Raw genomic sequence first — 15,505 nt, 5'->3', positions numbered from 1 at the left:
TGGGCAGTGCCCTCTGCTCAAACACACAGCATCACATCACCACCAGCATTGGGCAGTGCCCTCTGCTCAAACACACAGCATCACATCACCACCGGCATTGGGCAGTGCCCTCCGCTCAAACACACAGCATCACATCACCACCAGCATTGGGCACTGCCCCCCACTCAAACACACAGCATCACATCACCACCAGCATTGGGCAGTGCCCTCCAATAAACACACAGCATCACATCACCACCAGCATTGGGCAGTGCCCTCCAATAAACACACAGCATCACATGATCACCAGCATTGGGCAGTTTCCTCCAATAAACACACAGCATCACATCACCACCAGCATTGGGCAGTGCCCCCCATTCAAACACACAGCATCACATCACCACCAGTATTGGGCAGTGCCCTCTGCTCAAACACACAGCATCACATCACCACCAGCATTGGGCAGTGCCCTTCAATAAACACACAGCATCACATCACCACCAGCATTGGGCAGTGCCCTCTGCTCAAATACACAGCATCACATCACCACCAGCATTGGGCAGTGCCCTCTGCTCAAACACACAGCATCACATCACCACCGGCATTGGGCAGTGCACTCTGCTCAAACACACAGCATCACATCACCACCAGCATTGGGCAGTGCCATCCACTCAAACACACAGCATCACATCAACACCGGCATTGGGCAGTGCCCTCTGCTCAAACACACCACATCACATCACCACCAGCATTTGGCAGTGCCCTCTGCTCAAACACACAGCACCACATCACCACCAGCATTGGGCAGTGCCCTCTGCTCAAACACACAGCATCACATCATCACTAGCATTGGGCAGTGCCCTCCAATAAACACACAGTTTCACATCACCACCGGCATTGGGCAGTGCCCTCCAATAAACACACAGCATCACATCACCACCAGCATTGGGCAGTGCCCTCTGCTCAAACACACAGCATCACATCATCACCAGCATTGGGCAGTGCCCCCCACTCAAACACACAGCATCACATCACCACCAGCATTGGGCAATGTCCTCCAATAAACACACAGTATCACATCAACACCAGCATTGGGCAGTGCCCCCCATTCAAACGCACAGTATCACATCACCACCAGCATTCGGCAGTGCCCCCCATTCAAACACACAGCATCACATCACCACCGGCATTGGGCAGTGCCCTCCAATAAAAACACAGCATCACATCACCACCGGCATTGGGCAGTGCCCCCCATTGAAACACACAGTATCACATCATCACCGGCATTGGGCAGTGCCCCCCATGCAAACACACAGCATCACATCACCACTCGCATTGGGCAGTGCCCTCCAATAAACACACAGCATCACATCACCACCGGCATTGGGCAGTACCCCCCATTCAAACACACAGTATCACATCACCACCAGCATTGGGCAGTGCCCTCTGCTCAAACACACAGCATCACATCACCACCGGCATTGGGCAGTGCCCTCCATTCAAGCCCACAACATCACATCACCACCAGCATTGGGCAGTGCCCTGCAATAAACACAAAGCATCACATCACCACCAGCATTGGGCAGTGCCCCCCATTCAAACACAGAGCATCAAATCACCACCAGCATTGGGCAGTGCCCCCATTCAAACACACAGCATCACATCACCACCAGCATTGGGCAGTGCCCTCTGCTCAAACACACAGCATCACATCACCATCAGCATTGGGCAGTGCCCTCTGCTCAAACACACAGCATCACATCACCACCGGCATTGGGCAGTGCCCTCTGCTCAAACACACAGCATCACATCACCACCGGCATTGGGCAGTGCCCTCTGCTCAAACACACAGCATCACATCACCACCAGCATTGGGCAGTGCCCTCTGCTCAAACACACAGCATCACATCACCACCGGCATTGGGCAGTGCCCTCCATTCAAGCACACAACATCACATCACCACCAGCATTGGGCACTGCCCTCCAATAAACACAAAGCATCACATCACCACCAGCATTGGGTAGTGCCCTCCATTCAAACACACAGCATCACATCACCACCAGCATTGGGCAGTGCCCCCCATTCAAACACACAGCATCACATCACCACCAGCATTGGGCAGTGCACTCCAATAAACACACAGCATCACATCACCACCAGCATTGGGCAGTGCCCTCTGCTCAAACACACAGCATCACATCACCACCAGCATTGGGCAGTGCCCTCTGCTCAAACACACAGCATCACATCACCACCGGTATTGGGCAGTGCCCTGTGCTCAAACACAGAGCATCACATCACCACCAGCATTGGGCAGTGCCCTGTGCTCAAACACAGAGCATCACATCACCACCAGCATTGGGCAGTGCCCTCTGCTCAAACACACAGCATCAGATCACCACCGGCATTGGGCAGTGCCCTCTGCTCAAACACACAGCATCATATCACCACCGGCATTGGGCAGTACCCTCTGCTCAAGCACACAGCATCACATCACCACCGGCATTGGGCAGTACCCTCTGCTCAAACAGACCACATCACATCACCACCAGCATTGGGCAGTAACCTCTGCTCAAACACACAGCATCACATCACCACCAGCATTGGGCAGTGCCCTCTGCTCAAACACACAGTATCACATCACCACCGGCATTGGGCACTGACCTCCAATAAACACACAGCACCACATCACCACCAGCATTGGGCAGTGCCCTCTGCTCAAACACACAGCATCACATCACCACCAGCATTGGGCAGTGCCCCACTCAAACACACAGCATCACATCACCACCAGCATTGGGCAGTGCCCTCCAATAAACACACAGCATCACATCACCACCAGCATTGGGCAGTGCCCTCCAATAAACAAACAGCATCACATCACCACCGGCATTGGGCAGTGCCCTCTGCTCAAACACACAGCATCAAATCACCACCGACATTGGGTAGTGCCCTCTGCTCAAACACACAGCATCACATCACCACCAGCATTGGGCAGTGCCCTCTGCTCAAACACACAGCATCACATCACCACCGGCATTGGGCAGTGCCCTCCATTCAAGCACACAACATCACATCACCACCAGCATTGGGCAGTGCCCTCCAATAAACACAAAGCATCACATCACCAGCAGCATTGGGTAGTGCCCTCCATTCAAACACACAGCATCACATCACCACCAGCATTGGGCAGTGCCCCCCATTCAAACACACAGCATCACATCACCATCAGCATTGGGCAGTGCCCTCCAATGAACACACAGCATCACATCACCACCAGCATTGGGCAGTGCCCTCTGCTCAAACACACAGCATCACATCACCACCAGCATTGGGCAGTGCCCTCTGCTCAAACACACAGCATCAGATCACCACCGGCATTGGGCAGTGCCCTCTGCTCAAACACACAGCATCACATCACCACCGGCATTGGGCAGTGCCCTCTGCTCAAACACACAGCATCACATCACCACCAGCATTGGGCAGTGCCCTCCAATAAACACACAGCACCACATCACCACCAGCATTGGGCAGTGCCCTCCGCTCAAACACACAGCATCACATCACCACCAGCATTGGGCAGTGCCCCCCACTCAAACACACAGCATCACATCACCACCAGCATTGGGCAGTGCCCTCCAATAAACACACAGCATCACATCACCACCAGCATTGGGCACTGCCCTCCAATAAACACACAGCATCACATGATCACCAGCATTGGGCAGTTTCCTCCAATAAACACAGCATCACATCACCACCAGCATTGGGCAGTGCCCCCCATTCAAACACACAGCATCACATCACCACCAGCATTGGGCAGTGCCCTCTGCTCAAACACACAGCATCACATCACCACCGGCATAGGGCAGTGCCCTTCAATAAACACACAGCATCACATCACCACCAGCATTGGGCAGTGCCCTCTGCTCAAATACACAGCATCACATCACCACCAGCATTGGGCAGTGCCCTCTGCTCAAACACACAGCATCACATCACCACCAGCATTGGGCAGTGCCCTCCACTCAAACACACAGCATCACATCAACACCGGCATTGGGCAGTGCCCTCTGCTCAAACACACCACATCACATCACCACCAGCATTGGGCAGTGCCCTCTGCTCAAACACACAGCATCACATCACCACCAGCATTGGGCAGTGCCCTCTGCTCAAACACACAGCATCACATCATCACTAGCATTGGGCAGTGCCCTCCAATAAACACACGGTTTCACATCACCACCGGCATTGGGCAGTGCCCTCCAATAAACACACAGCATCACATCACCACCAGCATTGGGCAGTGCCCTCTGCTCAAACACACAGCATCACATCATCACCAGCATTGGGCAGTGCCCCCCACTCAAACACACAGCATCACATCACCACCAGCATTGGGCAATGTCCTCCAATAAACACACAGTATCACATCAACACCAGCATTGGGCAGTGCCCCCCATTCAAACGCACAGTATCACATCACCACCAGCATTCGGCAGTGCCCCCCATTCAAACACACAGCATCACATCACCACCGGCATTGGGCAGTGCCCTCCAATAAAAACACAGCATCACATCACCACCGGCATTGGGCAGTGCCCCCCATTGAAACACACAGTATCACATCATCACCGGCATTGGGCAGTGCCCTCCAATAAACACACAGCATCACATCACCACCGGCATTGGGCAGTGCCCCCCATGCAAACACACAGCATCACATCACCACTCGCATTGGGCAGTGCCCTCCAATAAACACACAGCATCACATCACCACCGGCATTGGGCAGTACCCCCCATTCAAACACACAGTATCACATCACCACCAGCATTGGGCAGTGCCCTCTGCTCAAACACACAGCATCACATCACCACCGGCATTGGGCAGTGCCCTCCATTCAAGCCCACACCATCACATCACCACCAGCATTGGGCAGTGCCCTGCAATAAACACAAAGCATCACATCACCACCAGCATTGGGCAGTGCCCCCCATTCAAACACAGAGCATCAAATCACCACCAGCATTGGGCAGTGCCCCCATTCAAACACACAGCATCACATCACCACCAGCATTGGGCAGTGCCCTCTGCTCAAACACACAGCATCACATCACCACCAGCATTGGGCAGTGCCCTCTGCTCAAACACACAGCATCACATCACCACCGGCATTGGGCAGTGCCCTTTGCTCAAACACATAGCATCACATCACCACCAGCATTGGGCAGTGCCCTCTGCTCAAACACACAGCATCACATCACCACCGGCATTGGGCAGTGCCCTCTGCTCAAACACACAACATCACATCACCACCGGCATTGGGCAGTGCCCTCTGCTCAAACACACAGCATCACATCACCACCATCCTTGGGCAGTGCCCTCTGCTCAAACACACAGTATCTCATCACCACCGGCATTGGGCAGTGCCCTCCAATAAACACAAAGCATCACATCACCACCAGCATTGGGCAGTGCCCCCCATTCAAACACACAGCATCACATCACCACCAGCATTGGGCAGTGCCCCCCATTCAAACACACAGCATCACATCACCACCAGCATTGGGCAGTGCCCTCTGCTCAAACACACAGCATCACATCACCACCAGCATTGCGCAGTGCCCTCTGCTCAAACACACAGCATCACATCACCACCGGCATTGGTCAGTGCCCTCTGCTCAAACACAAAGCATCACATCACCACCGGCATTGGGCAGTGCCCTCTGCTCAAACACACAGCATCACATCACCACCAGCATTGGGCAGTGCCGTCTGCTCAAACACACAGCATCACATCACCACCGGCATTGGGCAGTGCCCTTTGCTCAAACACACCACATCACATCACCACCAGCATTGGGCAGTGCCCTCTGCTCAAACACACAGCATCACATCACCACCAGCATTGGGCAGTGCCCTCTGCTCAAACACACAGCATCACATCATCACTAGCATTGGGCAGTGCCCTTCAATAAACACACAGCATCACATCACCACCAGTATTGGGCAGTGCCCTCCAATAAACACACAGTATCACATCACCATCGGCATTGGGCAGTGCCTTCTGCTCAAACACACAGCATCACATCATCACCAGCATTGGGCAGTGCCCTCCAGTAAACACACAGTATCACATCACCACCGGTATTGGGCAGTGCCCTCCAATAAACACACAATATCACATCACCACCAGCATTGGGCAGTGCCCCCCACTCAAACACACAGCATCACATCACCACCAGCATTGGGCAGTGCCCCCCACTCAAACACACAGCATCACATCACCACCAGCATTGGGCAGTGCCCCCCATTCAAACACACAGCATCATATCACCACCAGCATTGGGCAGTGCCCTCCAATAAACACACAGCATCACATCAACACCAGCATTGGGCAGTGCCCCCCATTCACACGCACAGTATCACATCACCACCAGTATTCGGCAGTGCCCCCCATTCAAATACACAGCATCACATCACCACCGGCATTGGGCAGTGCCCTCCAATAAACACACAGCATCACATCACCACCGGCTTTGGGCAGGGCCCCCCATTCAAACACACAGGAGCACATCATCACCGGCATTGGGCAGTGCCCTCCAATAAACACACAGCATCACATCACCACCGGCATTGGGCAGTGCCCCCCATGCAAACACACAGCATCACATCACCACTCGCATTGGGCAGTGCCCTCCAATAAACACACAGCATCACATCACCACCGTCATTGGGCAGTACCCCCCATTCAAACACACAGTATCACATCACCACCAGCATTGGGCAGTGCCCTCTGCTCAAACACACAGCATCACATCACCACCGGCATTGGGCAGTCCCCTCCATTCAAGCACACAACATCACATCACCACCAGCATTGGGCAGTGCCCCCCATTCAAAGACACAGCATCAAATCACCACCAGCATTGGGCAGTGCCCCCCATTCAAAAACACAGCATCACATCACCACCAGCATTGGGCAGTGCCCTCTGCTCAAACACACAGCATCACATCACCACCAGCATTGGGCAGTGCCCTCTGCTCAAACACACAGCATCACGTCACCACCGGCATTGGGCATTGCCCTTTGCTCAAACACAAAGCATCACATCACAACCAGCATTGGGCAGTGCCCTCTGCTCAAACACACAGCATCACATCACCACCGGCATTGGGCAGTGCCCTCTGCTCAAACACACAACATCACATCACCACCCGCATTGGGCAGTGCCCTCTGCTCAAACACACAGCATCACATCACCACCATCATTGGGCAGTGCCCTCTGCTCAAACACGGTATCACATCACCACCGGCATTGGGCAGTGCCCTCCATTCAAGCACATAACATCATATCACCACCAGCATTGGGCCTTGGCCTCCTATAAACACAAAGCATCACATCACCACCAGCATTGGGCAGTGCCCCCCATTCAAACACATAGCATCACATCACCTCCAGCATTGGGCAGTGCCCCCCATTCAAACACACAGCATCACATCACCACCAGCATTGGGCAGTGCCCTCCAGTAAACACACAGCATCACATCACCACCAGCATTGGGCAGTGCCCTCTGCTCAAACACACAGCATCACATCACCACCAGCATTGGGCAGTGCCCTCTGCTCAAACACACAGCATCACATCACCACCGGCATTGGGCAGTGCCCTCTGCTCAAACACACAGCATCACATCACCACCGGCATTGGGCAGTGCCCTCTGCTCAAACACACAGCATCACATCACCACCAGCATTGGGCAGTGCCCTCTGCTCAAACACACAGCATCACATCACCACCAGCATTGGGCAGTGCCCTCTGCTCAAACACACAGCATCACATCAGCACCGGCATTGGGCAGTGCCCTCTGCTCAAACACACAGCATCACATCACCACCAGCATTGGGCAGTGCCCTCTGCTCAAACACACAGCATCACATCACCACCGGCATTGGGCAGTGACCTCTGCTCAAACACACCACATCACATCACCACCAGCATTGGGCTGTGCCCTCTGCTCAAACACACAGCATCACATCACCACCAAAATTGGGCAGTGCCCTCTGCTCAAACACACAGTATCACATCATCACCGGCATTGGGCAGTGCCCTCCAATAAACACACAGCATCACATCACCACCGGCATTGGGCAGTGCACCCCATGCAAACACACAGCATCACATCACCACTCGCATTGGGCAGTGCCCTCCAATAAACACACAGCATCACATCACCACCGGCATTGGGCAGTACCCCCCATTCAAATACACAGTATCACATTACCACCAGCATTGGGCAGTGCCCTCTGCTCAAACACACAGCATCACATCACCACCGGCATTGGGCAGTGCCCTCCATTCAAGCACACAACATCACATCACCACCAGCATTGGGCAGTGCCCTGCAATAAACACAAAGCATCACATCACCACCAGCATTGGGCAGTGCCCCCCATTCAAACACACAGCATCAAATCACCACCAGCATTGGGCAGTGCCCCACATTCAAACACACAGCATCACATCACCACCAGCATTGGGCAGTGCCCTCCAATAAACACACAGTATCACACCACCACCGGCATTGGGCAGTGCCCTGCAATAAACACACAGTAACACATCACCACCAGCATTGGTCAGTGCCCCCCACTCAAACACACAGCATCACATCACCACCAGCATTGGGCAGTGCCCCCCACTCAAACACACAGCATCACATCACCACCAGCATTGGGCAGTGCCCCCCATTCAAACACACAGCGCACATCACCACCAGCATTGGGCAGTGCCCTCTGCTCAAACACACAGCATCACATCACCACCAGCATTGGGCAGTGCCCTCTGCTCAAACACACAGCATCACATCATCACCAGCATTGGGCAGTGCCCTCTGCTCAAACACACAGCATCACATCACCACCAGCATTGGGCAGTGCCCTCTGCTCAAACACACAGCATCACATCACCACCAGCATTGGGCAGTGCCCTCTGCTCAAACACACAGCATCACATCATCACCAGCATTGGGCAGTGCCCTCTGCTCAAACACACAGCATCACATCACCACCGGCATTGGGCAGTGCCCTCTGCTCAAACACACAACATCACATCACCACCGGCATTGGGCAGTGCCCTCTGCTCAAACACACAGCATCACATCACCACCAGCATTGGGCAGTGCCCTCTGCTCAAACACACAGCATCACATCACCACCGGCATTGGGCAGTGCCCTCCATTCAAGCACACAGCATCATATCACCACCAGCATTGGGCAGTGCCCTGCAATAAACACATAGCATCACATCACCACCAGCATTGGGCAGTGCCCCCCATTCAAACACACAGCATCGCATCACCACCAGCATTGGACAGTGCCCCCCATTCAAACACACAGCGGCACATCACCACCAGCATTGGGCAGCGCCCGACAATAAACACACAGCATCACATCACCACCAGCATTGGGCAGTGCCCTCTGCTCAAACACACAGCATCACATCACCACCGGCATTGGGCAGTGCCCTCTGCTCAAACACACAGCATCACATCACCACCATCATTGGGCAGTGCCCTCTGATCAAACACACAGCATCACATCACCACCGGCATTGGGCAGTGCCCTCTGCTCAAACACACAGCATCACATCACCACCAGCATTGGGAGGTGCCCTCTGCTCAAACACACAGCATCACATCACCACCGGCATTGGGCAGTGCCCTCCATTCAAGCACACAACATCATATCACCACCAGCATTGGGCAGTGCCCTGCAATAAACACATAGCATCAAATCACCACCAGCATTGGGCAGTGCCCCCCACTCAAACACACAGCATCACATCACCACCAGCATTGGGCAGTGCCCCCCATTCAAACACACAGCGGCACATCACCACCAGCATTGGGCAGTGCCCTCTGCTCAAACACACAGCATCACATCACCACCAGCATTGGGCAGTGCCCTCTGCTCAAACACACAGCATCACATCATCACCAGCATTGGGCAGTGCCCTCTGCTCAAACACACAGCATCACATCACCACCAGCATTGGGCAGTGCCCTCTGCTCAAACACACAGCATCACATCACCACCAGCATTGGGCAGTGCCCTCTGCTCAAACACACAGCATCACATCATCACCAGCATTGGGCAGTGCCCTCTGCTCAAACACACAGCATCACATCACCACCGGCATTGGGCAGTGCCCTCTGCTCAAACACACAACATCACATCACCACCGGCATTGGGCAGTGCCCTCTGCTCAAACACACAGCATCACATCACCACCGGCATTGCGCAGTGCCCTCTGCTCAAACACACAGCATCACATCACCACCAGCATTGGGCAGTGCCCTCTGCTCAAACACACAGCATCACATCACCACCAGCATTGGGCAGTGCCCTCTGCTCAAACACACAGCATCACATCACCACCAGCATTGGGCAGTGCCCTCTGCTCAAACACACAGCATCACATCACCGCCGGCATTGGGCAGTGCCCTCTGCTCAAACACACAGCATCACATCACCACCAGCATTGGGAGGTGCCCTCTGCTCAAACACACAGCATCACATCACCACCGGCATTGGGCAGTGCCCTCCATTCAAGCACACAACATCATATCACCACCAGCATTGGGCAGTGCCCTGCAATAAACACATAGCATCAAATCACCACCAGCATTGGTCAGTGCCCCCCATTCAAACACACAGCATCACATCACCACCAGCATTGGGAAGTGCCCCCCATTCAAACACACAGCGGCACATCACCACCAGCATTGGGCAGTGCCCTCCAATAAACACACAGCATCACATCACCACCAGCATTGGGCAATGTCCTCCACTCAAACACACAGTCTCACATCACCACCAGTATTGGGCAGTGCCCTCCACTCAAACACACAGCATCACATCACCACCAGCATTATTTTATGAAAGTGCATAACCCCATGCTGCAACAGACAATCCCAACAACAACAAATTGAATTTATATTGCACCTTTAACGTTGCAACATGTCCCAAGGCACAGGAGCGTTAACAATCAAAATCTGACACGGAGCCACATAAGGAGATATTAGGTCAGATGACCAAAAGCTTGGTCAAAGAGGTAGGTTTTAAGGTGTGTCTTAAAGGAGGAAAGTGAGGTGGAGTGACGGAGAGGTGTAGGGAGGGTATTCCAGAGCTTGGGACCGAGGTAACTGAAGGCACGGACACCAATGGTGGAGCAATTAAAATCAGGGATGCTCAAGAGGCCAGAATTTGAGGACCACAGATATCTCGGAGGGTTGTGGGGCTGGAGGAGATTACAGAGATGGGGAGGGGCGAGGCCATGGAGGGATTTGAATACAAAGATGAGAATTTTATATCAAGACATTGCATAACCAGCAGCCAGTGTGGGCCAATGAGTACAGGGGAGATAGGGGAACAGGACTAGTTGTGAGTTAGGACACAGAGTTTTGGATGACCTCAAGTTTATGGAGAGTAGAATGTGGGAGACCAGCCAGAAGTGTGTTGGAATAGTCAAGTCTAGATGTAACGAAGGCATGAACGAGGGCCTTGGTTTCGCATGTTATCCAGGTGACAGTACCTCTGGCCGTACAGCACCGGAGCATCAGCCTAGATTTGTTTGTGCTTCAATCGTGGACTGGGATTTGTAACCACAACTTTCAAACTCAGAGATGAGAGTGCTACCTTCTGAACCACAGCTGATACCATCACATGTGTACTAAGGTGGGAGGCTGAGAACACTCAGCGACCTCCCTGTGAGACCTTCGGAGAGCCTGTACTTACTGCAGAGCCCGTACCATGATCACCATCTGGGGAAACCTGGTAAATCCCGAGCCCGTGAGATGGATTCAGGGTCTTCTCCCCCATTTCCTCTTCACTGTCGCTGGGTGCAGTGACGAGGAGAATCACCTGCTCTCAACAGCACTGGCTCCATAAAGGGGGAGGTTAGAGATACGTTTTGCAACGAGTTATTGCCAAGAGGTGATGAATACACCCTCGATCACAGCATTCAGAAAGGTATAGGATAGGAGGGTGAATAGGAAAGGGCTAAGGAGATAGCAGGGCAATGGGACTGTATAAAATCAGCCTAAAGCAGGGAGGTAAATTCAGTGCAGGTGAGAAGAGATGAAATATTCTGAGGCTTTACTCAGTCTTCTTATTACAAACTGTGTCAAATTGCTTTGAAAGTTTTAATAGCATTCATTAAATTAAACAATAGAAATGATTTTGTCAAATAGCCCCTCTCATGCCACGCTGTTCTCACCGTTAGTTACAAACCGTAGGCACTCGTCCTTGCTCATTCCCGCTTTATAAGCAGCATCGACATATCCATAAATGTAGACACTCCCCGAGCCACCGACAGCGAACGGCTGTCTGACCAGCATTCCTCCCAGAGTGGCATAGACCTGGATTGGGAGTGTACACATTACAGCTCAATTACAGTTCTAAATATACTCCAGCCTAGGCTTTGGTCTTTACTGCCTGGGTGTTAAGCAGCAGTTAATGAGAGTGGAGAGTGTGGAATCTGCCAGGAGGATCACACAAGGGGATGAAAGTCCAATGGCTTTTCATAGCTGTCAGATTCCTGTGCTCCACCCAGATACACTAAATCAAGCCTGACCAGAATCTATCCCCGATGTCAGGTAACATTTCATTTCATCCATTTATTCTCTCATCACTTCATTAAGTTATAGATTTTGCAATGTTTCAGCAATAGATGATCTGAGACAGGGGTGAAGTCGGGTGATGTTATGGAGGTGGAAATAAGTTGTCATTGTGGGTGGTGTGGATATATGATCGGAAATGCATCTCAGGGTCAAATATGACACCAAGATTACGAACAGTCTGGTTTAATTTCAGACAGGGATGGAGTCAGTACGTAGGGAACGGAGTTTGTGGAGGGACTGAAGACAATGTTTTCTATCTTCCTGACATTTAATTGGAGGAAATTTGTGTTCACCCAGTAAAATGAATGGATAACTAACCACAGACAGTACACAGTCCACTGATACATGCTCAGCGCGGGGGAAACATCTGTATGATGAAAAATCCTAATTGGCTCAAATCTCCCAATCATAAAAACTGGCAAGCCACTAACTTTTTTTTATTCATTCGTGGGATGTGGGCGTCGCTGGCCAGGCCAGCATTTATTGCCCATCACTAATTGCCCTTGAGAAGGTGATGGTGAGCTGCCTTCTTGAACCGCTGCAGTCCATGTGGGGTAGGTACACCCACAGAGATGTTAGGAAGGGAGTTCCAGGATTTTGACCCAGCGACAGTGAATGAACGGCAATACAGTTCCAAGTCAGGATGGTGTGTGACTTGGAGGGGAACTTGCAGCTGGTGGTGTTCCCAACCATTAGCTGCCCTTGTCCTTCTAGTTGGTAGAGGTCGTGGGTTTGGAAGGTGCTGTCGAAGGAGCCTTGGTGCATTGCTGCAGTGCATCTTGCAGATGGTACACACTGCAGCCACTGTGCGTCGGTGGTGGAGGGAGTGAATGTTTGTAGATGAGGTGCCAATCAAGGGGGCTGCTTTGTCCTGGATGGTGTCGAGCTTCTTGAGTGTTGTTGGAGCTGCACCCATCCAGGCAAGTGGAGAGTATTCCATCACACTCCTGACTTGTGACTTGTAGATGGTGGACAGGCTTTGGGGAGTCAGGAGGTGAGTTACTTGCCTCAGGATTCCTAGCCTGTGACCTGCTCTTGTAGTTTTGCATTTATATGGCTACTCCAGTTCAGTTTCTGGTCAATGGTAGCCCCCAGGTTGTTGATAGTGGCGGATTCAGCGATGGTAATGCCATTGAATGTCAAGGAGAGATAGTTAGATTCTCTCTTGTTGGAGATGGTCATTGCCTGGCACTTGTCTGGCACTTGAATGTTACTTGCCACTTATCAGCCCAAGCCTAGATATTGTCCAGGTCTTGCTGCATTTCTGCACAGACTACTTCAGTATCTGAGGAGTCGTGAATAGTTCTGAACATTGTGCAATCATCAGTGAACATCCCCACTTCTGACCTTATGATTGAAGGAAGCTCATTGATGAAGCAGCTGAAGATTGTTGGGCAGAGGACACTACATTAGGAACTCCTTCAGTGATATCCTGGAGCTCAGATGATTGACCTCCAACAACCACAACCATCTTCCTTTACGCTAGGTATGACTCCAGCCAGCGGAGGGTTTTCACCCTGATTCCCATTGACCTCAGTTTTGCTCGGGCTCCTTGATGCCATACTCGGTCAAATGCTGCCTTGATGTCAAGGGCAGTCACTCTCACCTCACCTCTTGAGTTCAGCACTTTTGTCCATGTTTGAACCAAGACTGTAATGAGGTCAGGAGCTGAGTGGCCCTGGCAGAACGCAAACTGAGCGTCACTGAGCAGGTTATTGCTGAGCAAGTGCCACTTGATGGCATTGTTGATGACACCTGCCATCACTTTACTGATGATTGAGAGTAGACTGATGGGCGGTAATTGGCCGGGTTGGACTTTTCCTGCATTTTGTGTACAGGACATACCTGGGCAATTTTACACGTTGCCGGGTAGATGCCAGTGTTGTAGCTGTACTGGAACAGCTTGGCTAGGGGTGCAACAAGTTCTGGCGCACAGGTCTTCAGTACTATTGCCGGAATACTGTCAGGACCCATAGCTTTTGCAGTATCCAGTGTCTTCAGTTGTTTCTTGATATCACGCGGAGTGAATCGAATTGACTGAAGTCTGGCATCTGTGATGCTGGGAACTTCAGGAGGAGGCCGAGATGGATCATCCACTCTGTACTTCTGGCTGAAGGTTGCTACAAATGCTTCAGCCTTATCTTTCGCACTGATGTGCTGGGCTCCCCCATCATTGAGGATGGGGATATTTGTGGAGCCAACTCCTCCAGTTAGTTGTTTAATTGTCCACCACCATTCACGGCTGGATGTGGCAGGACTGCAGAGCTTCGATCTGATCCGTTGGTTATGGGATCGCTTAGCTCTGTCTATCGCATGCTGCTTACGCAGTTTGGCACGCAGATAGTCCTGTGTTGTAGCTTCACCAGGTTGACACCTCATTTTGAGGTCTGCCTGGTGCTGCTCCTGGCATGCCCTCCTGCACTCTTCATTGAACCAGGGTTGGTCTTCTGGCTTGATGGTCATGGTAGAGTGGGGGATATGCCGAGCCATGAGGTTACAGATTGTGATTGAGTACAATTCTGCTGCTGATGGCCCACAGTGCTTCATGGATGCCCAGTTTTGCATTGCTAGATCTGTTCGAAATCTATCCTATTTAGCACGGTGGTAGTGTCACACAACACGATGGACGGTATCCTCAATGTGAAGGCAGGACGTTGTTTCCACAAGGACTGTGTAGTGCTCATTCCTACCAATGCTGTCATGGACAGATGCAACTGCAGCAGGCAGACTGGTGAGGACGAGGTCAAGTATGTTTTCCCTCACCACCTGCTGCAGACCCACTCTTGCAGCTATGCCCTGTAGGACTCGGCCAGTAATGGTACTACCGAGCAACTCTTGG

General features: G+C 52.2%; 1 protein-coding gene across 1 annotated transcript in view; it reads right to left on the bottom strand.

Moving 5' to 3' along the window:
- LOC137345665 (proteasome subunit beta type-9-like) overlaps positions 1-15,505 on the bottom strand; it is a 168,524-nt gene that overhangs the window by 107,979 nt on the left and 45,040 nt on the right. The window contains exon 5 of the mRNA XM_068008926.1: positions 12,264-12,405. Within this exon, the coding sequence (XP_067865027.1) occupies positions 12,264-12,405 (142 nt within the window). The remainder of the gene's footprint in view (positions 1-12,263; positions 12,406-15,505) is intronic.

This window comes from Heterodontus francisci, chromosome 29 (genome assembly GCF_036365525.1).
Source record: "Heterodontus francisci isolate sHetFra1 chromosome 29, sHetFra1.hap1, whole genome shotgun sequence".
Taxonomy (NCBI): domain Eukaryota; kingdom Metazoa; phylum Chordata; class Chondrichthyes; order Heterodontiformes; family Heterodontidae; genus Heterodontus; species Heterodontus francisci.
The sequence above is the reverse complement of the archived record's forward strand: the minus strand, read 5'-3'. Positions and strand labels throughout refer to the sequence as shown.